The sequence below is a fragment of the Leopardus geoffroyi genome, chromosome A3 (assembly GCF_018350155.1).
Source record: "Leopardus geoffroyi isolate Oge1 chromosome A3, O.geoffroyi_Oge1_pat1.0, whole genome shotgun sequence".
Lineage (NCBI taxonomy): Eukaryota > Metazoa > Chordata > Mammalia > Carnivora > Felidae > Leopardus > Leopardus geoffroyi.
In genome coordinates this window covers 92,013,088-92,039,271 of record NC_059336.1, presented here as the reverse complement: position 1 = coordinate 92,039,271, position 26,184 = coordinate 92,013,088, and the positions used below count along the sequence as shown (strand labels likewise).

At 39.1% G+C, this 26,184-nt stretch overlaps 1 protein-coding gene across 1 annotated transcript; it reads left to right on the top strand.

Annotated features, from left to right (window-relative positions):
* The first annotated feature begins 843 nt into the window (after positions 1 to 843).
* Positions 844 to 1,597, top strand: LOC123581022 (high mobility group protein B2-like). Its single transcript, XM_045446639.1, has one exon. The coding sequence runs from the start codon at positions 950 to 952 to the stop codon at positions 1,580 to 1,582; it is 633 nt and encodes a 210-aa protein (XP_045302595.1). The 5' UTR covers positions 844 to 949; the 3' UTR covers positions 1,583 to 1,597.
* Positions 1,598 to 26,184: the final 24,587 nt, after the last annotated feature.

Sequence of the window (26,184 nt, the reverse complement as noted above, 5' to 3'; positions counted from 1 at the left end):
ATTGTTGTTGTACAGATATTATAGTTTCTATTTCTTTGAGAAGAGGGCAGAGTGCACTAAATGTGAAAACACTTGATAACTAACTTACATGCTTACAGGGCTTTTAATTTGGGGTATTTTATTTTGTTTTGTTTTGTTTTTCTTGCCAGAAAGAAAATTTTCCTAAAAATGCTTTCGCTCAGCCTAGTGTAAAAGAAAGTACGCTGGAAAAATTGAACAAGGTAAAAAAGGAAAATGTTACTTCACATGTCGTTATCATAAATTCAAGTTGCTTAAGGAAACCAAGTTGTGCCCTTTGGTGGCAAAAGTGAAAATGCACCCCCACATCACTAGGTTATTTACTCAACAATGATAAAATAGACGTGTTCTCTGACCTTTTTGGCTTAAAGCCTAGTGAAAGAGCAGGTGTTAAACTGAAAAGTAATTGAGGTGAAATAAAAAGAGAGGGTTTGCTGAATGAGACAATGTGAGGGAGCACATTGGAGACTGGAGATTGGAGGGTCAAGTCATCCTCTCTGGGGGAAAGACATAGAAACCAAAATGTGGAAGATGAATAGTGTGGTAGGCTGTAGGCTGAATAAGGTCTCCAGAAGTGTCCACATCTTAATGTCCGGAACCTGGGAATGTTACCTTCAGTGGTGAATGGACTTTGCAGACATGATTGAGTTAAGGATCTTAAAATGCGGAGACACACTAGATTATACAGATAGGCCCTTAAATGACCTCACAAGTAAGAGAGACGCAGGAGCAGTCAGTCAGAGGAGAAGGCAATGTGCTTAGAAGATGGAAGAAGAGGCCACAAACAGAGAAGTACAGGTATCCACTAGAAACTGAAAAAGGCGGATAAACCAGTTCACGCTGGAGCCCTGGAAAGGAAGCGTCTCTGTTGGATCCGGCCCCTCCGCGGGACTGAGGAAAAGCTACCACCAGGTAGACACCATCTGTCACCATGGGTAAAGGAGACCCCAACAAGCCAAGGGGCAAGATGTCCTCGTACGCCTTCTTCGTGCAGACCTGCCGGGAAGAGCACAAGAAGAAACACCCAGACTCTTTGGTCAATTTCGCTGAATTCTCCAAGAAATGTTCCGAGAGATGGAAGACCATGTCTGCGAAGGAAAAGTCGAAATTTGAAGATATGGCAAAAAGTGACAAAGCTCGCTATGACAGGAAGATGAAACATTATGTTCCTCCCAAAGGTGACAAGAAAGGAAAGAAGAAAGACCCCAATGCTCCTAAAAGGCCTCCGTCTGCATTCTTCCTGTTTTGTTCTGAACATCGCCCAAAGATCAAAAGTGAACACCCTGGTTTACCCATTGGGGATACTGCAAAAAAATTGGGTGAAATGTGGTCTGAACAGTCAGCCAAAGATAAACAACCATATGAACAGAAGGCGGCTAAGCTAAAAGAGAAGTATGGAAAGGATATTGCTGCATATCGCGCCAAGGGCAAAAGTGAAGCGGGAAAGAAGGGTCCTGGTAAGCTTACAGGTTCAAAGAAGAAGAATGAACCAGAGAATGAGGAGGAAGAGGAGGAGGAGGAGGAAGATGAAGATGATGAGGAAGAGGAGGAAGATGAAGAATAAATGGCTATCTTGTAATGTTATGTGTGGAGTGTGTGTGTGTGCTCAGGCAATTGTTTTGCTAAGAATGTGAATTCAAGTGCAGCTTAATATTAGCTTCAGTATAAAAACTGTGCAGATTTTTGTATTTTGTATAGATAAGATTCTTTGTAGAGAAAATACTTTTTTTTTTTTTTTTAATTTTTTTTTTTTTTTCAACGTTTATTTATTTTTGGGACAGAGAGAGACAGAGCATGAACGGGGGAGGGGCAGAGAGAGAGGGAGACACAGAATCTGAAACAAGCTCCAGGCTCTGAGCCATCAGCCCAGAGCCCGACGCGGGGCTCGAACCCACAGACCGCGAGATCGTGACCTGGCTGAAGTCGGACGCCCAACCGACTGCGCCACCCAGGCGCCCCGAGAAAATACTTTTTTAAGAATGCAGGTTGTAGCTTTTTGAGGGGCTACTACATACAGTCAGATTTTAAAGCTTCTGATGTTGAATGTTTCTAAATATTTAATGGTTTTCTTAATTTCTTGACTTGTGTACTGTAGCACAGCAAACTTGTAGGAATAAGTATCAATAGTAAATTTGGGTTTTTTAGAATTTTGCGTTTTGTTTTTTTAAAAAAAAATTGTAATAAAATTATGTATATTAAAAAAAAAAGAAAGAAACTGAAAAAGGCAAGGAAACAAATCCTCTTCTCAGAGCCACCAGAAGCAGTTAACCCTGCTGACACCTAGACCTCAGTCTAGTAAAACTGATTTTGGAGTTCTGCCCTCCAGAACTATACCACACTAAATTTTGTTATTTTAATCCACCAAGGCTATGGTAATTTGTTATAGCAGCTGTAGGAAATTAATGCAAGGAGGGATTATCTAGAAGAACAGAGAGGAATGTAAAGGTACCTTCTAGGGAACTGTAGATACCCAGTGCACCAGAAGAAAATGCTTGGTGTTCAATATTTTGGAGGAATAATAACTCAACGGGAACAAAAGCATAAGATTGGGTTGGGGAGAGAAGACAGCACTAGATTATGCCAGGTCTTGCAGGTATTAAGGATTTTTCTATCAAAGACAGTGGGAAAAACAAAGAATTTTAGGAAGATGAATGATTTTTTGAAGATCACTTGGGCTCTTGCATAAAGAATATAAATTGTAATCAGGACGAGAAGGAAGATCAGTTTGAGTTTACTGGAGGAAAGGAGCTGTCAGTTAAAAGTGTAGGTTCAGGGGCTCCTGGGGGGCTCAGTTGGTTGAGCACCGGATCTTGACATGGGCTCAGGTCATGATCTCACCATTTGTGAGATCAATCCCTGAGTCAGGCTCCGTGCTGACAGCGCAGAGCCTGCTTGAGATTCTCTGCCTCTCTTTCTCTCTCTCTCTCAAAATAAATAAATAAACATTAAAAGAAGAAGAAATATAGGTTCAAAGAGGGATCAGATAAAGTGGTAAGAGCTGGGTGCTTGGTAAGGGTACTAATGCCAATCATCCATGGATGGATGCTGAGGAGCGTTATTCTAGGTCTGCATTTATTTTGTCTAATTTATCTTGCAGTTCCATTTTGATAGATGCCCTAGTGGTTCTGGATGGTTCTACATGGTTTTGTAAACATAGAGTAGAGTGAAATAATTTGGCTTACTTTATAATCAAATTGATCATTTTTTGGTTAAAGAGTCAACAATCTATGGTCATGGGTTTAATTAGTCCACTACCTCTTTTTGATTTTAGATATTTCTTCTTTCTAACATGTACATTCAGTGCTATAAATTTCCCTCTAAGCATTGCTTTTGCTGCATCTTACAAATTTTGACAAACTGTATTTTCATTTTAATTTAATGCCAAATATTTTTAAATTTCTCTTGAGACTTCTTTGAGCCATTATTTAGAAGTGTGTGGTTTAATCTCCAAATACTTTGGCATTTTCCAACTATCTATCTGTTTTTGATTTCTAGTGTAATTCCACTGGGGTCTGAGAACCACAGTGTATGGTTTCTATTCTTTTAAATATATTAAAGTGTGTTTAATGGCCCAGGATGTGGTCTATCTTGGTGAGTATTCCATGTGAACTTGAGGGGAAAAAAATGTGCATTCTGCTCTTGTTGGACAAAATAATCTATAAATGTCAATTAGATCTAGCTGACTGATGGTGCTGTTGAGTTCAACTATGTTCTTACTGAATTTCTGCCTGCTGGATCTGTCAATTACTGAGAGAAGGGTGTTGAAGTCTCCAGCTATAATAGTGGATCTGTCTACCTCTCCTTGCAGTTCTGTCATTTTCTGCCTCATATATTTGACGCTCTATTGTTAGACACATATGCATTAAGGATTGTTATGTCTTCTTGGAGAACTGGCCTCTTTATACTTATGTAATAGCCCTCCTAATCCCTGCTAATATTTCTTGTTCTGAAGTCTGATTTGTTTGAAATTAATATAGCTACTCGCATTTTCTTTTGATTAGTGTTAGATCAATATATCTTTCCCTAGTCCTTTAGGGCTGTGTATTTATATTTAAAGTAGGTTGCTTATAGATGATATATGATTGGTTCTCTAGCAATCTCGTCTTTTAATTGGTGTTCGCATTGCCTGTTTTTGTAAATAAAATTTTATTGGACTATAGCTATTGTATATTGGTTTGACCTGATTCCAAATCCACTTGTTTATGACAAAAAATGAAATTGTATTTAAGAGTAAAGTTGTTTTGATTAAGAGTGAAGTAAGCTGTGACAGGATATTGTCATCTCATCCGTTGTCATTGATAAGCATTCAGCTCAGCTGCTGAGGGGACCTGCTGGGGCTTATCAATAAAAACATGAAGAAGCAACTATGGCGAGGAGACATTTTGACTATAAATACCAAGAGTTTGTGAGGAATACCTGAGAGTGTTCGGTCTGGGCAAGACACTTTGCTGATCTAAATAGCTCTCTGAAAACCTTGGGGCAATTAGATCCTGCTGAGGTAAAGGCAACTCTTTTATGGGCAGTGGTGAAAGCCAAAAAGCACCCCCAAGAAAAACCCTCTGGCATGTCAATGCCAGTGGCATCGTTCCCTAGCAACGTGCTCTAGCAACAGGGGACTTGTACTTTTGCCCTGGCAGCTGGATATCAGCTCTGAATTGACTAAGCCATCTCTCCCGAGGACATACTCATATAAAGGTACCCCTCAACTAAATTTAGACTTTACTCCTTCCATAGTCCCTTGCCTGGAACAACAGTGCAATTAATCTATCGTTGGCTTGGAGTTTGTAATTCCTTTTTGCTTATTAAGAACGATTTTCCTGTATGGCCTGTGAAATTCCTGCAGTGAACCTGTGTAAAATAAATTGCCAGCAAAGGCAAACTCAGTCTCTGAGCATTAATTTGCCTCCCGAAACAAAACAATAGCCATAATCATTTGTTTATGTGTTGTCTGTGGCCGCTTTCATGCTACAGTGGAATTGAGTTGAGTAGAGCTGAATAGCGCAACAGAGATCCTATAGCCCACAAAGGTGAAAATATTACACGTGGGCCCCCTACAAAAAAAAAAGTCTGCTGACCGTTGCAAGATCACTGCCCTCTATTACCTGTTTCTTATCTTTTAAATGATTTCTGAGGGTTTGGGGTGCTTTGTGGATTCTTTTTCCCCAAATTGGAAACATTCGCAAAACAACTGACACAAGTATTATACACAATATGAATATTGTTTTACTTGTCACTCAAAAATAGCATTAACACAACAAATGCTTGTTTTGGGGTTGTTTGGTGGCTACCTCTAGCCACCTCTAGGGGGTGATGCACAATTATCTGGGTTATATCAGTAGAATTCATTAAATTCGTTTTTGAAGAAGTTTCATGGTATGTGAAAGAACGTTTCTATATAAATGTAATGTATTAATAAAAATGAGTAATATCTAACATAAAAAAAGTACTGGGTTCTGCATCGCGCATTTTCTTCCCACCCACTGCCTACATAAGTCTCTGTAGGCTTAAACCAGCTGACAAATTCCAGTGTTGCATAAATCATATGCTGGCAATTTAAGAGTATGGACTTTTAAAAGAAATTCATGTTATTTTAGCAAGCCAAATGATGAATATAAGTCTTCTGTGGTTGGCAATGACATGCTGACATCAGCTTTCACGAAAGAGCTTATCTGGGCATCCATGTTCCCCCTAACCACAGCTGTGACTTAACAGAGACCTAACATTGCTACCTGCTAATATACTATTGACCCACGGATATTGATGGTGGCAGGCCAGCCATTATGCCACAATTAAAAGCTTCTTTCAAACGAGAAAAGAAAAATCACCCCAAATATAAATTTTAAAACATAGCATTTAATATTCATGAGAAATGCCCCCAAGATGCTGAGTTTAGCAATTGTATAATGAAAGTGCCACCTTTTTAAAAGAAGGATTATTCCCCACTGTTGCACAATCAAGGGATTTTTAAGTGACCTAGGAGTAAAAGAAAAGGGAAGGGGGGGGGGGGTGATTACAAATTAATAAAGCATGTAGTACCGTTTGATTACCAGCCACTACAGTGTGAAATGAGTTGGTTTTAGTCCAGCTGTGCCGACTGATGGCTATCACCATCTTGCCTCCAGAAGTGCCTGATGAGCTGTCCCCACCAGGAGAGTTCTGGGGAGGAGGTGGAGGAGTGGGTGAGGAGAAAGCAGGTCAGAGCTCTGTGTGGGGGTGAACAGAGATTCCATCAAGGACATGGTCAGCCTGCTTTGTGACCCTGAAATGCCAAGCGACTGCAGAGCCTGGCTATCACATTTAAAAACCTTTTGAGAACAAAGTGCACTTTCAAAAAAATAGAAATTCTTCATTTCATAGAATCAAATGAAATGGAGTTGCAAGTGGCCTGAGAAGGCATCTAATAGAGTGGTTCTCTGCAGTGACTGATCATCAAGATGGTTAAGCACCTACATATTTCTAAACTCAGCCAGGGACCGGCTGATTCAAAACTTCTGGCACGGGGCCCAATAGTGTGCTTTAAAAAATAAAAATAACAAAATCCCCAGTTTGATTGAATGACCCTTGCCATGACCTTATCATGGGTAGAATATACTTTTCCACCCTTTGACTTGCACCAGTCCCTACGACTTGCTTTGGACCATGGCATGTGGACAGAAATGATATTGTCATTGTGCCAGTTTCAAACCTAGGCCTTTAAGAAGCCTCCCATATTCACACTCACATTCTTGTTTCTGTACCATTGATACAGCAGAGCATCTGTGGTAGCTTCAGAATACCTGCAGAATGAATATATTGGAAGAGAACCATCCCTGTTGTCCCAGTTGACCCATACATACATCTGCAGCAGGAGGCAGAGCTAACCCCAGCTGACTGAACACGTGACCACGCCCAGCAGGACCAACTCAGGGGAGTCACAGACACAGGATAAATAAATGTTTTTTGCTGTGTACAACTGAGATTTTTGGTTGTGACTCTACTCACAATGTATTGTGATGCCAGGCAACAGATACCCGATACAATCAGGAATTCTAACAATCACTCAAGTTTGGAAACTATTATCTAGTGCACAGGTCAGCATACTGTAAACCCTGGGCCATATCCAGCCAGTGGTAGGTTTTTGTAAATCCAGTTTTATTGGAACACAGCCACACCCATTCATTTACCTATTGTCTATGGCTACCTTCTTGTTATAGGGGCAGGGTTGAGTGGTTGCATCAGAGACAGGCTGGCCCCCAAAGCCTAAAATATTTACTATTTGGCCCTTGCAGAAAAAATTTGTTGACTCCTGATCTGGTCCAAAGTCCTGAATTTTAACACAAAAAGTGCAGATGTAGAAAGAATAAGTACTTCTGCCAAAGTTCATAGAACAGAGATTCTTTTAGAACTTGGGCCTCTAAATTTTAATGCAATGTTCTTTCACAGTGACACACAAATTTTTGAACATTTCAAAATTATACTTCATAAAGGACAGTCTCAAGCAGCTTGTATTTTGCTGTCATCTATGTTTTCTCCATATTTTTAAAACTTGCCTGGTGTGCCTTGGTGGCTCAGTTGGTTAAGCATCATCATGACTCTTGATCACAGATAGCTCAGGTCTTAATCTCAGGGTTGTGAGTTCAAGCCCTGCATTGGGCTCCGCACTGGGCATGAAGACTACTTTAAAAATAAATAAATAAATAAAATTTGCTCTAAGCTAGTTTCTGATTGGAAAAAAAATTAACAGACTTTACCAAGATTACTAATGGAAAAGCATTTTTTGTACTCTTATCTCTAGGGTAGTTGCACTGCAACAAACAACTCTATTTAGCCCCCCAAAAAGCAATAGAAAACTTTGGTGTTTTAGATGCCAATAGCTGGCCAGAGCTGAAGGTACATGGCCATCTATTGGCAGCACCCTGGTATATGGCTGACCTTGGTCTCTGTGACCTCAGAGAAGAATTGAGCCCTATAAATATATTTGAATGGATTTAGAAGATCCTCCAGCCCAGTTAAGAGAACTCCTCAGTGGATAACCTTAGCAATTCAAAAAAAGTTCTTCAAGAAAAATACTTAATTCAGTATAAACTAGTTGCTTTTTTTATCCAAAGCAACATGCTTGTTAACTCACAGGATATTAACACAACCCACAGAACATGAGATTATATTATAACTAAGGTCAAGATCTAAAAGCAACAATCAAGAATTGCTTTCGTGTCTTCCAATTGACACGTGCCTACATGACTACAATACCTAGAGGCTTTGTGGCCAGTTGGTACTTTGAACTCTTAGGAAGAGGTCCTTATTTAGGTGTTAATCTTTAATACCCACTAACCTTCCTTTAAAGAATTCAAAGGGGTGGGGTGCCTGGGGGGCTCAGTCTGTTAAGCATCTGAATCTTGATCTCAGCTCAGGTCATGATCTCTAGGTTTCTGAGTTCAAGCCCCACATCAGGCTCTGTGCTGATGGTGCAGAACCTGCTTGGGATTCTCCCTCTCCCTCTCTGCCCCTCCCCTGCTTGTGCTCTAAATAAATAAACAAATAAATAAACAAACTAACTAACTAAAAAAATTATTTAAAGAATTCAAAGGGTTTACCTTAATCAGAGACTGAGTTGAAGCATTATAAATAATACCTATCTTGTCCCCTAAATTTCTGGCATCCCCTCCACTTCTCATTGATGATCAAAAAGCAGGAATAGGAATATCAATTAAACCAAGACATTGTTTAAGCCATGTGGTGATTTTTTTTTTCTTTTTTTACTCAAATTTAAATCCAATCTAATCCCTAAAATGTGTCCTCTGGAAGCTGGGCATTCCTTTGAAATTATTCAAACCCAAGCAAAAAGGAGTCTTTTCTACCATTCTGACCTACCAATCAGATTAGAATGTTTTATAATCAGACATTATAATTTCTCATGTCCTATAACTCCCAAAGTCATGTCTCAAGACGTCCATTCCCAACAGAGACCATGATGCACTTGATTTGCAACTTGCCTTATCTAAAACATGAATGGAATCTCATTTAATCCTCACAAAAAAACAGTGTGAATAATATACTTTATATGTAGAAACTAAGTCTCAGAACTGTGAATTTACTTTGCCCAAACTTATGTAAATGCTAGATGCTAAGGAATTAAGCTACAGAAAACAAACGAAAAGGCAATTTGTGAAGATAAATTGAGACACACACACACCCCCAGTAGCCAACCGGTGTTTCAAAGATAAAGACAGTTATAGTAAATGGTGTTCACTATACAGATCTACCTTGAGGTTGGAGGTAGCCAAACCCCCAGCTGCTGGGAGTATTGATGGCCGACAACCTAAGAGCTCAGCCCTTGGCCAAAGAGCACCACCTCCACTAAGGTCACACCCTCTCTCCTAAGGCATCCTTTAGTGGTGGAAGGGGGGAAGATACTAAGGTCAAGCTCCCTTGCTTCAGAGCAGAACAATTCAGAAGGGCCACGCAAGTTCCAAGGTTCCTTCCTGATGGGCTTGACTGAAGCCTCTGCTGTGAGCACATCTCAGCTGAACCTCTCCCCCAATTCAAACTACTTTCCTCACCCCTCAGAACATTGTCACTACCAGCACTCTCCAGTAAACATTCTGTGGGGCATCCAACTGGGCGGCGGCTGGTGGCACTGGAAGTGAAAGAATTCACCCAAGGCAGAACAAAAGAGACGTTTACTGATACCCCTCAAGGTGTGGGGGTGGGCAGGACAGCAAAGGAGAGACTATCTGTGACAAGGCAGTGGTGAGGAGCCACAGGTATACAGCAGAGTGAGGGACTATGGAATTTTCCCTTTTTGGTAATCTTAGAAACTGTGTCTTGTTGTAATTGGTCAGTTAGAGCCGATGGGTATTTCGAGGTGGGTTGCTTAATGAGTCTGTTTGCATTGCCTGTTAGCATCCGGTGGTGGTGATGGTTGCTATCCGCCCTTTCACCGTACTCTGGTTTCCACTGCTAAAGCCTGTCGCCTAAAAGCAGCCTCTGCACGTTCTGCACGCATATTTCTCCTCAGAGTCTATTTCCCAGGGAACCCAACATACAACGAGTCCATTTCAAGTCTCAGACAGTGTCTGTAGTAACTAACAATTAACCTGAGAAAACTACACAAGAATACACTAGCTTTCAAACCTCTGTGGTTTATAGAATCAAAGAATTTGTGACCTGCAAGTGGGTTCAGAAACCAAGCAGGCCAGTGATTCTCACAGGAAAAAAAAAAAAAAAAAAAAAAGCAGACATTCATGTTCTCCTTTCCAATGATCTTAAATCTCACAATGATGACCAAGTATTTTCAACCATCTTCATTTACAAAACACCCACTCATAATGGGAACTAATATTAGTATATGTTTCAAACTTTTATATTTATTCTATCTCTTAATCTTCACAACCATCCCATGAGTAAAACAATTATTAAGCCATCTTACAGTTAATGACCCCGAACTTGAAGGATGTGAAGTGACATGCTCCAGTCACACAGCTAGGACAGAAGGGATAAGACAGTAAAATCAAGTCTTTCCAATTCTAATTGTGTTCTCTTTCTCACAAGTCACAGTATCCTCAGTATAGTCAGAGGTCAGGGTATATAGATGTACCTTGACTTTCACAGAATCTGAATCTGAAGCCAGGTGAAAAAAAAAGTTTTATGGATCAGAACAAGAGCAAAAAAAGAAGTCAATATTTGGGGTTGAACAGAGCTGGTATTTCATTTATTAATGTAAGTCATTATTTGATCTCAGAGTGCTATTTTAGCTGTTATTACTAAGTTGCCAAAGGTGTTTCTTAACATGATAAGTAAAGACTTGGAGCTTCTTGAATTATGAGACAATTGCCAGCTTTTGCCTCTGTAAAAATAATCCATAAGGTATTTTCTCCCAAGAAAGGTCATAGGGGGCTTCCTATAACAACATGTAGGTTCATACATCCAGCTTCCCGAGCCAAGTTTCTATTAAAATGGACAGCAGAACATTAATACAGGGGAAAGCCTATATCTGATAGAGAAGGAAAGAAAAAATGCAGCCCCAAACAGGAACCTCTTAAGAATATATGTTACAGTGCAGAGGAAACATTGAAGAAAATCAGTGAGGCATAATCTGTAGCTCCTCCCCCTGAGAAAGCTGTGCAGTGTGGAGGAAGCTGCCAAGGAAATTGGAAGATCCAAATTCAACCTTCCCAGTTCGGAAGGCTGTGCATTGAGAAGAATGTTGACCATGGTAGAGGAGGGCATGGCTCAACCTGGAAATGAACTCCACACTACATAAAGCAAGTAGGCAACAGCTTATTAGCAGCATATCTAAAGGAAACTCAAAGACCTCAGATTTTTAAAACTAATGCTTCCAACTGAAGGACAGCAGGAATCAGCAGGAAAAAGGCAGAGAACTAGTGTAGCCAAATGCAGGAACCGAAGGGGCCAGAAAGACAGAAAGACGAAGAAAGGAGTCCTCTCTGCTGAGGCTCCTCAAAGAGAAAGAACTACACTGAAAAGCATGGATTGTTCAAAAATTGGTGATGAGACAGAGAGTAAGAATCCAGAGGGAAAATAATAGAGACCCCTACTTCATTTAGTAGCTGAAATATTAATACTATAAGAATTAATTAATTGTTCATTGTTTTAGCTACGACAGGAGTGTTGTGGTTATACCCTTTTAAAGAGGCCTTATCTTTTAGAGATACCTAAAGAAATATGTACAGATGAATAAGATGACATCTGAGATTCATCTCAAAGTAATCAAGAAGAAAGGAGTAGGGAGGACACCTGGGTAGCTTAGTCAGTTAAATGACCAACTCTTGATTTCGACTCAGGTCATGATCTCACAGTTCGTGGGCTCTGCACTGACAGTGAGGAGCCTGCTTGGGATCCTCTCTCTCTCAGTCCCTCTCCCCATTCTCGCTCTCTCAAAATAGATAAATAAACTTAAAAAAAAAAAGGAAGAAAGGAGTGGGTAGGGGTATAAATGAAACAGGATTGACCATAAATTTATAAGTGTGAATCTCATTATAATGCACATGAGAGCTCCTTACACTATTTTTCTACATTTTCATAACAAGAAGTTTAAAAAAACAATTCTAGGAGAGTAAAGCTGAAATATAAATATAAATATAAACCCTGTAAAATATTGGAGAAAATGTTGGTAAACATGTGTGTAAGTCTTTATAATGTATAATAATATAGATAGAATCTATCAAGGGAAAATTACTATATTTGAATATATAAAATGGAAAATTCTACATGTATATCTACCAATAGTTACTACATACGGATGAAACACATATATGTATATACATATATGTGTTTTAGAAAGTATTTAAAAACAAGAGAAATTGCACATGCTAATTTTTAAATAGATTATAAAACTAATACAGTGTCATTCAAAATTTTGTATGTTTGTATTTATGTGTTCCTTTTGCTAAGATTTAGGCCATCAAAGCAAACAACTCAGGTAGAGTCTGTGCCTCAGATGGAGATAGATAATAAATAATCCACTACACCCAAAGTGTTTATGTGCTATGAATGAGAAGCACAGAGAATTATGATAACATACAACAGGATACATAATCCAGTTGAGATGAGGAAGGGCAACAAGAAAGAATCCCTTGGATTTTAGCTGGCCAATCACTTGGTAACTGGTAACTAACTAAAAGGAAATAACCCTTATGTATAATTTTCACATTAATGGAACAGCAGGTAAATTTTCATTTTACTCAATGTACTTTTTCATCATTTTAAATAATATATTGAAATGCTTTTATAATTTACAAAAGCAAAGAACATATCATAAAAATATAAGAATGAACAACTAAAAACTAGTTTTTCTGTCATATTATACCTTCTTTCTCGGTAACACAAATGTATTTCGTTTGAAAGGCCTTTAATCCTGAAAGTGAAAAGGTGATTTGATTTTATTTTTTTTCCTTAGTTTATCTTGGAAAGTTCCAAGGTAATTAGTAAATTAAATGTCAAGTGAATCAGAATTTTTGTTGAAATTGAAAACGATTATTTTTCATTTGCCAAGGCCTGGCAAAGTGACTAAATATATATACATCTTGAAAGGAGGTGAAGTATTTGGAGGAGGCACAATGCACACTGAATATAGGGGGATATCGATTTCTAAGTATCAAGTGAGAAAACTAGAAATATAACACAGAGGGAGCGACAGAAGAGAAGTAAATGGGAGGGAAGTAGACAAGGGGGATCAGGGAGGGGAGGAGAAGGGAAGGGAGGGGAGAAGAGAAACAGGTATCTGGGTGCAGAGATAGTAGGCACACATATGCCCGGTCATATATGCCACCAGGATGTACAAATTGCCAATGACTCAAAATAATGGGACATTTATAACCTTTTTCCTTTATTTATTTGGTTTTGCTAGCATTGGTCTAATTCGTAGGAAGAAATCAAATAAGCACTTAGGTTCCCCAGTACAACTTTAAGCACATAGAGTTTTTACGTTTACAAATATAATTTCCTAATCATAATTTCCTATGCAAGAAATGGAAAAATATTTCATTTGCAAAGAATCACCATTTTCTATGCAAAGGGAAATCTAGCAATAACTCTTTTTTGTTCAAAATTAAGAAAATTTAAATTATCTGTTGCTTTAACCCAATGGGTTCAGATTTATGCCAATATTTGGCTTCACCAAGGACCATAATTTCTGCTTCTAATGTGATGGGAATCATAATGAGTAAGATGATTGAAAAGAAGATGCATAATTTTAAAGTTAGACTGGAGCGGCTGTTTCTAATATTAAGGGAAGTTATTTAGCCTTCCAGAGTATCCATTTACATCTGTAAAAATCAACTGTGCCAAAATGACATGACGTGTATGTAAAGTCAGTTTTGGGAAAGCAATAGAGAAACATATAAACGATAACCTGTTAATGTATTAATGAACATTCAGGTCAGTATACAAATGTTTTAACCAAACTACTTTTGCTGTTTCATCATTCTGTTCTTGATTAAAACTCAAGAAATGGCAGGGCGGTTTTGTGTTCAAATTTCTTATCCTAAGGTGGTTTCCCTTATACTTCCATCTTTTATGTTTTGATTTAAGATAATATTTCTATTCAGAATTATGAAGAATAGTCTTCAAGTGAAAAATAATTCTAAGCTATGTGTCTGCCATAGTAAATAAACAGTACCTCAAAAAGACCGCCAATCTACCTAAAAGCAGGAAAAACTTTGAGCGACCACTTTTGGTACGCAATTTCCTCGCAAAGAAATACCCTATGGTTGAATTACAGAAAAGCCTGGATGAAAAAGGCATTAATATTAACTGAGGAAGCACAAGACTGCATTTTACTCACAAGATTTAGGTTTGAGCTGATTAAAGGGTACTTAATAAATCCACTTGGGCAAAGTTATGGCACTTGGGGGAGATTTGAAATAGGACTATAATTGTGAAAAGTTCATGGGATGCCAATTCATACCAGCGACTATAATAAAAGTGGCCAGAAGTAACAGGTCTGGGACCATGGTTCAGATAAATTTTCCAAGGTAAAACAGCACTAAAACAGCACTAAAAAGGTGTTACACACAAAAATAGAATTTTCTTTCATGATTCACAGCCGCAGAAGCTTTCAAGAGACAAAGAACCTAGCAACTCGATGGATAATACTGTGTTTGCTACTGGAAAGCGGAGGAAATAAGGAGCTGAAGATGGGAGGCTTGAATAAACCAGATATGACTGAAATGCCATGTGCTTTGATATTCACCAAGCAAAATACAAAGTTTAGACTGTGGGTGGAGACCTTAAAACTACAGAGAAAGGTATCTTTTTTTCCACTTCACTTGTTAGATTATGTAGAGGGGAACAGCCTTCTGCTTAAATGGTCTGCTGCACATTCACGTATTAAGGCATCCTAAATGGAACAAATCCATCCTGTCTCAGTGGCATATCTGATGCAATATTTAATAACCTATTACATTAAATGAAACTTCTGTATCTTTTGTCCACAATCTGCAAGCATTAGGCAAATTCTTAACCAAGGGTCACTTGAGTCTCTTATTAGAGTGATTTTCTATAGTTAGGGATCACCTAGGAAACTGAAAAATTAAGATTCTCATTTCCCACCATTCAGATTCTGACTCAGTAGATCAGGTAAGACAGAATTAAGAAACACCTGAAGTCACTCCGAAGGCAGGTGGTCTACAGGGCGAAACCATATTCTAGAGAATAACAAACTCTACGCCCATCCATTTTTCAAAGAGAATGATAAAAAGTTCATTTAGATTCTGGTTATTCCATTTTTTTCACTACCAATCCTTCAAGAAAATAATAAATTAAAAAGCAAACTTATCAATGGACACTAAAGCCAGTGGGTGAAGTTTGATAAGGAACGGCATATTTTCATAATCGGGAAGTAGCTCTCTAAGAAATATGTATTAATTATGGTACTTAAGTAAAAAACAATTTACATTGACCTTACAGTGATGACATCTGGCAGGCACCATTTTAGGCAAGTGATAAAAGTGAACATCAACTGTAATGGGACAAATCAACCTCCTACTGACTACAGAGTATCCAGTCTGTGCTATTTCTGCCCAAACCCCATAACCTGAATTGGATCATGGGGAAATATTTGACAAATATGTTATGAAATTAACTGCGTTCTACATTTAAAAAGTATTAAGTCCTGAAAGCCAAGGAAAGACTGAGAAATTGTTCCAAAGTGAAGGAAACTAAGGCAACTTGACAACTAAATCCCATACAGGATCCCGGATTGAATGCTGGACCAGAAAGGAAAGAGAAAAAAGAGAAGCAACTTATTCTTAACTTATTCTTAAATGATACAGAAAATATAGAGAAAACCAGCCAGCCAGACAAAGACAGAGAGAATGATAAAGTAAATATGGTCAAATGCTAAGAAAAGTAGAATCTGAGTGAAGGGTATGCAGGTGTTGTACCTTCTTGCAACTTTTCTATGATTTTGAAATTACTTCAAATTAAAAAGTAAAAATTGAAAGAGCACGCAATCTCAAATTCATCGTTATAAAATAGCAATGTGAATTCCCAGTGCGAGCAACTAACACCAGGTTTTATATTTATCCCACTACATGCCATTTACAAGTGATATGTCTAATATATACAGTCATATAAAGTCCCAAAAATGTTGAAAGTCAAAGATACGTCTGGCAAATACTAACCGAAACAAAGTGGTACAGGTATATGAACAAGAAACAAAGGAAGCATTAGGTACTAAATATTCAAAGAAATAAGGGAAGGGTGTGATAAGACATTTAATTCATCAGTTCTAAACTTATCTATGCAACTAACTGCACAGCATTAAAACATAAGATACAAAGCAACAACTGACAGAACCATAAGCAGAAATAGACAAGTTCACAGTGAAATGAAGATTTTAACACATCACTCTGGCACTGATAGCTCAACCAGACAAGAATCAGTAAGCACATGGAAACGTGTATATTAGCAAGCTTGACATGTAAGCTTACATAGAATACTGCTCCCATACCTGCAGAATTCACATTATTTTGAAGCACATACGGAATACTTACAAAAATTTCCCCAATATTTGCACCTCACATATAACAAGTCTCATTACATTTTAAAGGATTGGTATCACACAGCCCACATTCTCTAACCAAAATGCAAGTGATGAAGAAATTGATAACTGAAAGACAACTAGGTATATTATATATGTTTGGGATTCCCTATAATTCCACACCCAGTCTACCACAGTCCCTGCTGCTCCCCGTTGAGCCAGAATCTGAGGCAAGAATGCTGTGGCTATTCACCATTATGCCACTAGTTCTGTTGTTGGTTTGAATAGTAAACAGATTTTCTTGATACTCATGTCACTATCTAAAACGGGGCAAGGAGAGAGAAGCCAATGGGACTATCTCAAGAAAAATGGGTATATAATTTGCTCACTGTGCAAAGAGAGTGTTAGGAGAATATGACTTAGTATGTTATTATTAGACAAACCATAATGCAAACTATGATCAGTATACAGAAAACGTGAGTGATGAGAAATAAATGAATTTTAAAGAAAGTACTGGAGTTTCTAAACTTTTCAAGGTAAATAAAATAAGAGTTGCTACAGTGCAATACCCACTATGTGTTAAGTGAAAATTTCTTCAGGCTTTAAAATCTTTTGCAGGTGGTGAGCTTATTAAAAAAAAATAAAAAGTCTCTAGGGAATGCATCAGAAATTATGTGCATTAAGCAGAAATAATCAATTGCGAAAATGTGTCTAGCCAGAACTACTGTAGTTCAATGTATTGTAGATTTGGCTAAGCATTTATAGGACACTGTGCATGAAAAAGTTAAATCTTTTGTGGCATTTTCTATTGCAGCTGATGAAAGCACAGATATAAATAACACCACACAGTTAGCTATATTTATTCATGATGTCAAAAGGAATTTTGATGTGACCAAAGGACTTTTGGGCAGAATGCCCATGATAGGAATAACATCAGGAAATGATTTTTTGTGTGTGTTAGGAAAATGTTCATGTTGGACAAATTCAAAATGAGTAGTCAAGACTATAGACAGAGGCCCTATAATAGTCAGAGCTATACAAGTTTAATTCGGGATAGCAACATGTTCCTAGGTTATAGAACACTGTAACATTCACCAGAGAGATCTTTGTGCTCAAAGTTAAAAATGAAACTCATTGTTAAAGCAACCATTACTACACAGACTGCTTGAATCTCAGACAATCCAGCAGTTGGCTTGATGAATTAGACACGTACCGTTTGAAAGTATCTGGCTGGCTTGGTGGCGACACGGAGCTGAGGATATTTTTTAAATTATCCAAAAAAAACTTACTTGTTTGTATTATCCAAGAGAAACCCCCAGGCTCACTTACCAGTCAAAACTGGATCAGGTCTGATCTTTTGGGTTGACATTACAACCCATCCAAACCCATTTCTTTGAATGGTGTTCATACGTACCTACATAAAAATGTAGGATTGCATTCGCTTGTTCCTAGAAAAACTGTGGCTTTGGGAAGGTCTTGGGCAAGGAATAATAACTAATTCACCTTCCTATCCTGAAATTGGTTTCTAGAAATGAAAGTATTGCCTCAACTACACTCTCAAAATTGTAGAGTTGGGGACTGAATTCCAAAAATATTATCTGACTTTACATTTTATAAAAATGACCTAACATTTCGCAGTTAGCCTTCCTCTTTGAATGAAGAATCAAACAGAAGATATTAAAGTGGAGTGCAACAAAGGACTAAAAACCAAATATAACGTTGCTAAAATATAAGAATTCCACAAGAGTCTCAGATGACGTTACACTAAATACAAGAACAACTGTGCTAAATACTATCCATATTCAGAATTATCCATATCTTTTATTTTTAAATTATGAAAATGAATAAAATTGAACATTCCCCCTACTTAAAGCATTACGGTTGAATATTATTGCACATTGAAATGCAAAATACAAGAGCAACATTCATATCTTCATCCTATTAAAATAAGCTATAAGGGTTTGAATTCCAAATCAAAGAAATAACAAATTATGAAAGATATAATTACAATGTTCTATTTGTAGTTTTCACTTTTCGAATTGAACACAGCCTCTAGTTCATACATTACCATGTTACGTGTTTGCATCCTTTGTCACTTATTTTTGTCACCTCCCTGTGTCCTTTAGCCATATATGTAGCCTCCATCATTTTTTTAACCTCCAGATCTACATTTTTAACTACCTCCTAGATATCAGTATTTGGGGATGTCTATGGCACATCAAACTCAACACCTCTGAAACTGAACTTAGAGGTCTTGTGTCTGGAATTCCTAACACTAGCTTATCAGCCAGTCCCCTGAGCCAGCCATTCACACTGATTCCGAACCGCATTCCACCTAGAGTATCTCCTTCTCCATCACCCAATGCAACCAGCTGTCTTCACAATAGCTTTCATGTCTATCTTCTCCTTCCCAGTTATGTTACCTTGGGTTAGTTCTTGGTCACTGTCACATCAAGTATCTGCAGTGTCCTCTTTGAAAGACACCCCGCCTTCAATTTCTCCAGCTCAGTCCATCCTATGTAATATCCCAGAGTAAATCTTTGTCAATACACCACTGATCAGGCCCCTCTTCCGCTTACACTGTTACTGACCTTTTGCTACTATTGACTACCCACAGTATAAAGGTTGTACTCCTAGTGGTCTGCTCCCCTCCACGCCCACGACTCCCCATCATGCATATTCTCAAGTGGCTAACTGATTATACAATGCCCCGCAATAGAATTTATTTACCCTTTTCCCCATGTTCTTATCTTAGCTCATGATTAGAATGCCCTTATGCTCCCTTTCTACATGTAATACACTTGGGATTTGCTAAGAAAATAAATCTCAAATGTTCTCACCACACACCCACACACCCACACACACACATAGCAGCTATGCAAGGTGATGGATATTAGCTTGATTGTGGCAATCATTTCACACTATCAAAAACATCACAGTGTATACCTTCAATATATGCAATTTTTATTTGTTGACAAACAATTTTCTCACCACTAGAATACAAGCAGGACATGGATTGCTTTGTCAGTCTCCCTTATCATCGTATACACAACATGCAGGCTAGTGCCTGGCCTGTAATAGTGCTCAGTCAATAGTTGTTCAATGAACAAAAACGATATGGAGAAGATCTTCCAGGTTAATAAAATCCTTCTTGATAATCTAGAGAAGACCATTCATTCACCCAACGAACACTTCTTGGGTTTCAGTGATGATTCAGGGGCCAGTGCTAGACACTGAGTGTACACGGTGGGGAAGAAACAAAAACGCAAATATGACCTTTACCCTCATGGGGCCTCTAGTTTAGGCTGGAATCACTGAGCAAACAACCAAAAACAACAACTACATGCACGTGAAGGCAGTGGTCAGCCAGAAACTGTTCAGAGCACTCCAGCCGGTCCGGAATAGCATCTAGAGGCAGCGGGCTCTCTGTTGGTCTGCACTGAGTCCCACCGGGCTGCCCTGAAGGTGAAAGGGGAATGAAGGGCGGGGCAGACACAGCGAGCGCCAGCTCTCCTTCTCTCTGAATTAAGTTAGTGGGTTGGCAGCAGGTAGGAGGCACAAGTAAAGTCTATTTTCCTGGAGAATGGTAGAGTTTAGATTCGGGCACTGGCAGGAAGGCAGTTTTTCTAAAGTATTCCCATGGCTGCTTTCAGCAAGGTCCTCATTAGCCTTGATGCAGGTTTCCCTTGATGATGCCCTTTACCCTGACTTGGAGAGACTGCAGCTTTTAAGGAGGCAGTTCAGTCCCCACTGTGGCTCAGTCCTTGGCCTAATTTGGGTAGTACAATAATTCTCTCCAACTGTGAAGATGATGAGATGATTTTTCTGTGATTCCTTGTTTGAGAATTGGTGACCAAAATCTACAAGGAAACCACCCAGCCTGTGAGTCTTTTGGACTCTGCTGCAGCTAAGCCGGCATCCTGTTGATATAACAGGCTCATCATGCAGCTGGTCCCGAAGTGAAACGTCCCCGCCGTTCCCATAACTAGCTGTTTCAAATAATCACAGACTTTAGAATTCGAAAGTTCTGATAGATCATCTGACCTAATCCCACCATTTTTTTTTTAATTTAGGAAACTGAGACCCTAAAAGACTAAATTGTTTCTATTTGACAAACGTAATTTAGGGGTTAAAGATACCTGGGATCTCAATGCAACCTGAGTCATTAATGAGTGCAGCTTGTTAAAAAGTGCAGGATCTTTCTTACATAAAGTGTTATATTTTAAGGTAGTAGGAAGAACCTAAACTATGTGTAATCTTTCATGGTTTTAATTCCATGTGGATCATGACATTACACACCACCTCACAGATTACCATTTTCATCCGGGAGAAGAGTTCTTTACCCATGGCCTTGGCCACCTGTCTGAGCTGTCTCATTAAGAAGACACACTTGGAAAGCTTTCATACTGAACACCATGATGAAGCAACACTGAAAAACATCCATCGTGAAGTCAGATCTATATTGCAAACTTAACAATGGGGCTATTTGAGGCTAACATATCCAAAGAACCAGTTGCTTCCTTGAATTTTAAGTATATCTTTTAAAAAGCAATATGAGAATAGTGTATAGTCATTTTTTTCTTTTGTTCAACAAATGTCTACATAAAAAATAATAAATGAAAAGCAACATTTCTGTCATTCAGTCACTAGAGAAATGGAAATTCTTGTATGGCATGTGGTTTGCTACCTCTGGCCATCAGTGTTTAGAGACAGGGATGCCATGAGGCAGAGAGATGAGAGATGATAGATAGATAGATAGATAGATAGATAGATAGATAGAAGATAGATGGATAAATAGATATCTGAAGATAGATGAAAGAGAGAGGGGGAGGGAGGGAGGTGAAAAGAAAGGAAGGGAAAATATTCCTGATTTAGTTAGAAGTCTCCATTTGGGGAAACATAAATATAAATTATATTTAAGTCATAATTTTTTCTGACTCTATGCTGGATCCCCTTCTTATTTTTTATGACATCTTGGATTCTATACATTTCCAGTTATATTCAGTTATTGAACACGTTCAATTCATTTTAAAACTTTAGCCTCCTATTTGTTCCAAAATGCTTCCCATCCTATAGTGCAGGGTAGGCATGTGGCTGAGGTGAGGAAGAGGATGTGACTGCTTGTGGCACCCCTTCATTCCCTGGCTAAGATGTAGAAAGGGGCAGTGTGCAGAAATGGGAGAGAACAGGGCTGACTTTTTCACACATGAGAGTACAGGATGGTATTGGCCTCTTTGTTGTTACATCTGCTATTTGCTGGTAGTCCAAGTGGTAGGATGGCCTCTGAATGGATGTGGATGTTTTTCTTAGGATGATGTCCAGTATCACCCAGCTTCCTCCTTCCTCGGCGATGTTTTTAGAGAAGAACAACCACATCTTCCCTCAGTCCTGCCAGAGGTACTCACCCACAAGTCTACGCTGGGATTGAGACTACCAATGCTCCCCTGAGCAGCCATCCAGACTGTCCCATGTGGCAGGCCCCTTCTCTCAGTTCCAGTTTCTTTCACATGACCCATTAGAGGTGTTGAGAGTCCCTGCACCACCCTTAGAGAGCGACATGGCTGGGCATAGTGTACGACCATCTTTTTAAGCCCTGCTCTATGAGATACAAAGAGCAGATCTTTCCTGCCAAGCTATTTAGGTCAGAAGTAGACATCAGCACCAATATTTATGACCAGATGTGTCCCCAGACTTTAGAGAGACTCATGCCAGGCTCTCTCAAGAGCCTTCCCACCTACTAAGGCCAAGACAGCACCGAGTGGGCTATAAACCATCCACACAAAATCATTTGGTCGGAAGTAGTTGCCAATCTCTGTATCTGGCAGCACCTTAAAACTTGATGATTGATTTTCTTTAGAACCCCCTTTGCTTGCTTGAGGGGACGGAGAAGTCTCTCCCCACAACACTGCACGCTATGTAAGGCCAATGCCTGCTCACTCTCACAGCCCCACGTCACCTGCTTCTCAGACTTCTTAGGTGAACTGGTGCCTAATGGTACTGAACTTACATCTCACTTCTCAGTAAGTCCCACAGAGGAAGTGTCTGGAGCTTGGCAGGGAAGTATTAGTGCCTTTTGTTAGGGGCTTTGTGCCTATGATAGAGGAGGTCCCCAAACTTCAGGTTTAATAATTCACTAGAAGGATTCACCCAACAAAGAACCCAGTAAACCTGTTATTATTCATGTTTGTGGTTTATTACAGCAAAAGCACATAGATTAAAATCAACAATGGGAAAAGGTGCCCAGGGCAGGGTCTAGGAGAATTCCAGACATGAGCTTCCAGCTGTCCTCTCCCACAGAACCGTGCAGACAGTGCTTACTTCTCTCAGCAACAGTGTGTGGAAGCATGCACAGAGTAGTGCCACCCAGGGAAGCTTACCTGAGCTTTGGTGTCCAAATATTTTATTAGGGGTTGGTCAAATACACATAGATTACTTTAGTCTCCAACCCTTCCAGAGGTCAAGCTTCCATTATAAGTCATATTGTTAGCATAGACTAGCTGGCATGGCTCATGGCTCCCAGGTAAATAAAGATACTCTTATCAAGCAGGATACACCAAGGCCTAAGAAGTTACTTCCAAGGAGCTGGGGAGAAAGGCCAAATCTTTCTTTGGGCAAGGTTAATCCCTGACCGTGCAATACATTCGCTGCAATTTTCAGATAATAGGAAAAGTTCATTTGATGTCCTGCTCCACAAAGAATTCTTACTTTCAGACTGTGGGGAAATTTGAAGACCTTCAAGTTCATAGTGCTCCATGGCACATTAGGAGTTTCTGCAGCCAAACTCAGCCAATTTGTTTTAGATGCAAGCCTCTGCTTACAAATTCCCTGGAGCAAAGGGGGATTGTGTAGCTACCACGTAGTCCAAACTTGTATGTAAAAGTTAGTACAGGAGAAATCTTAGAAGGATTACAGTGCTGATTAAGGCAGAACCAGGAGTAGAACGCAGATGTTCTGATACCAAGCCCATGCTTGTACCATCACAGAAAATGTTTATGTTACCCCATGAGAAAGATGGCTTAAGACCTATCACACGCCTAATATTGAAGTCTCTGGTAAGTGGGTGCAAAGGTCAAGTGTAAGTTACAGTTTCTGCCCTCGGGATTCTCTGAGGGTTACAAAGCACCAAACAGATAATAAGAACAGGGAAACACATGTTTTAGACAAATATTCCAAAGAAATTAGAGAAAGGAAACACCACCAGAGGCAGTGGTGTCCCAGAGGAAGCGACACTTTTATCTGCTTTCTATATCCCTCTGCAAAGGAGTATAGCCCCAAACTTTTTCCCCTACCATTCAAAACTGACAAATGCACATAATATTCAAATAACTAATCCCTTTCCTATTCAATTTCATCTAACTCAAACTCACAGCATCTCTTTAAGCTTTTCAAAGCTTTTCTGAGCTCATATCTTCAGCATGTCTCTTACAATTTTATGACAATATGTAATATTACTCATTTCCAATTACAGGTGCATCAGCTTATATTTCTCATGGAATTCATCATGAGCTACAGTTATCTCACTTTGTACCACATACCTTCTCAAAAACATAACTTTTTTCATCATTCTCATTCAGAAGACTCAATCTATAGCTACTGGGTTTTTTTTTTTAAATGTTTATTTACTTATTTTGAGAGAGAGAGAGAGAGAGAGAGAGAGAGCACAAGCAGGGAAGGGGCAGAAAGAGAGGGATAGAGAAAGAATCCCGAACAGGCTCCATGCTGCCAGTGCAGAGCCCTATGTGGGGCTCAATCGCATGACCCTGGGATCATGACTTGAGCCAAAATCAAGAGTTGGATGCCTAACCAACTAAGCCACCTAGGTGCCCCTTCAGAAGACTCAAGATAAAACCTCAAAATTTTAAATAGTTGAAGATGTAAAGAGAACTATTAATTAAGCAATGTGCCAGACCATCAAATGGGGAACAGTATTTGTCACTGATGATCCATAATCTTCCTACAGCAAACCATTTTTTTTTTCAAAAAAAATATTTATTAAAGGCCCATAAGATTTAAGACATTACTCTGAAGATTGGATATATAGAAGAGACATGACCAAGGCAGACAGAGTCTGTATTCTCATAGAGTTTATCTTCTTATTAAAGGAGTCAGAAAATGGGGCACCTAGGTGGCTCAGTTGGTTAAGCGTCCAACTTTGGCTCAGGTCATGATCTCACAGGTCATGGGTTCGAGCCCCACGTCAGGCTCTGTGCTGACAGGTCAGAGCCTGGAGTCTGTTTCAGATTCCGTGTCTCCCTCTCTCTCTGCCCCTCCCCTGTTTACACTCTGTCTCTGCCTCAAAAATAAATAAACATTAAAAAAAAATTTTTAAGGAGTCAGAAAATAAACAAGTAAAGAAATAAACAAAATAATCTCATTGAGAATAAGTCTTAGCAAAGACTATAAAATAGTGATGCATGGGAATGCAAGCTGGTGCAGCCACTCTGGAAAACAGTATGGAGGTTCCTCAAAAAACTAAAAATAGAACTACCCTACAACCCAGCAATTGCACTACTAGGCATTTATCCATGGGATACAGGTGTGCTGTTTCAAAAGGACACACACACACCCACGTTTATAGCAGTACTATCAACAATAGCCAAAGTATGGAAAGAGCCCAAATGTCCATCGATAGATGAATGGATACAGAAAATGTGGTACACACACACACACACACACACACACACACACACACACACAATGGAGTATTACTCAGCAATCAAAAAGAATGAAATTTTGCCATTTGCAATTACGTGGATGGAACTGGAGGGTATTGTGCTAAGTGAAATTAGACAGAGAAAGACAAAAATCATATGACTTCACTCATATGAGGGGTTTAAGAGACAAAACAGATGAACATAAGGGAAGGGAAACAAAAATAATATAAAAACAGGGAGGGGTACAAAACAGAAGAGACTCATAAATATGGAGAACAACCTGAGGGTTGCTGGAGGGGTTGTGGGAGGGGGGATGGGCTAAATGGGTAAGGGGCACTAAGGCATCTACTCCTGAAATCACTGTTTCACTATATGCTAACTAATTTGGATATAAATTTTAAAAAATAAAAAGTAAAATTAAAAAAAATAGTGATGCAATGGCGAATTGAACTTAGCCCTGAATGATGAGAAGAAAACAGACGTGGGGAAATCAAATCTGGGGACAGAGCAGTTAAAGGAAAAGAAAGCAGCAGATGCAAGGCCTATCATGGAAAAGACTCAGTGAGTCTGAGGAACAGAAAGAGGTCAGTGTGTCTAGAATGCATTGAGCAAGAAAGAGAAAGTGATAAATTGAAGTAAGGTCACAAAAGTAGGCAAAGATCTGCTTAGTTAGGGATTTATAGGCAATGCATAGGAATCTGAATTTTATCCTAAGTGCAAAGGGAAGTCACTGGAGAGTGCTGTAATTAGGTTTCTATTTTTAAAGGTAACTGACTGCAATGGAGACAAAAGTGGAAGCAGATACTAGTTGGAAGTTTATACCAATAATCTAGGTGGCTTAGGCTATAGTGATGGCAATAGAGATGTGCAGAGATGGGTTAAGTATAACTGGGAATATGATGACAGAACTAGTTGATGGATGGGTTTGAGGGATGACATTAAGAGAGAAATTGAGAATGACATAGGTTTAGAGCTTGAGCAACTGGGTAGGTGGTAGAGACATTAGCTGAGATCAAGAAGACTTGAGGA

Coding starts and splice junctions, on each gene's coding strand:
- LOC123581022 (XM_045446639.1), top strand. CDS start 950: ATGGGTAAAGGAGACCCCAACAAGCCAAGGGGCAAGATGTCCTCGTAC.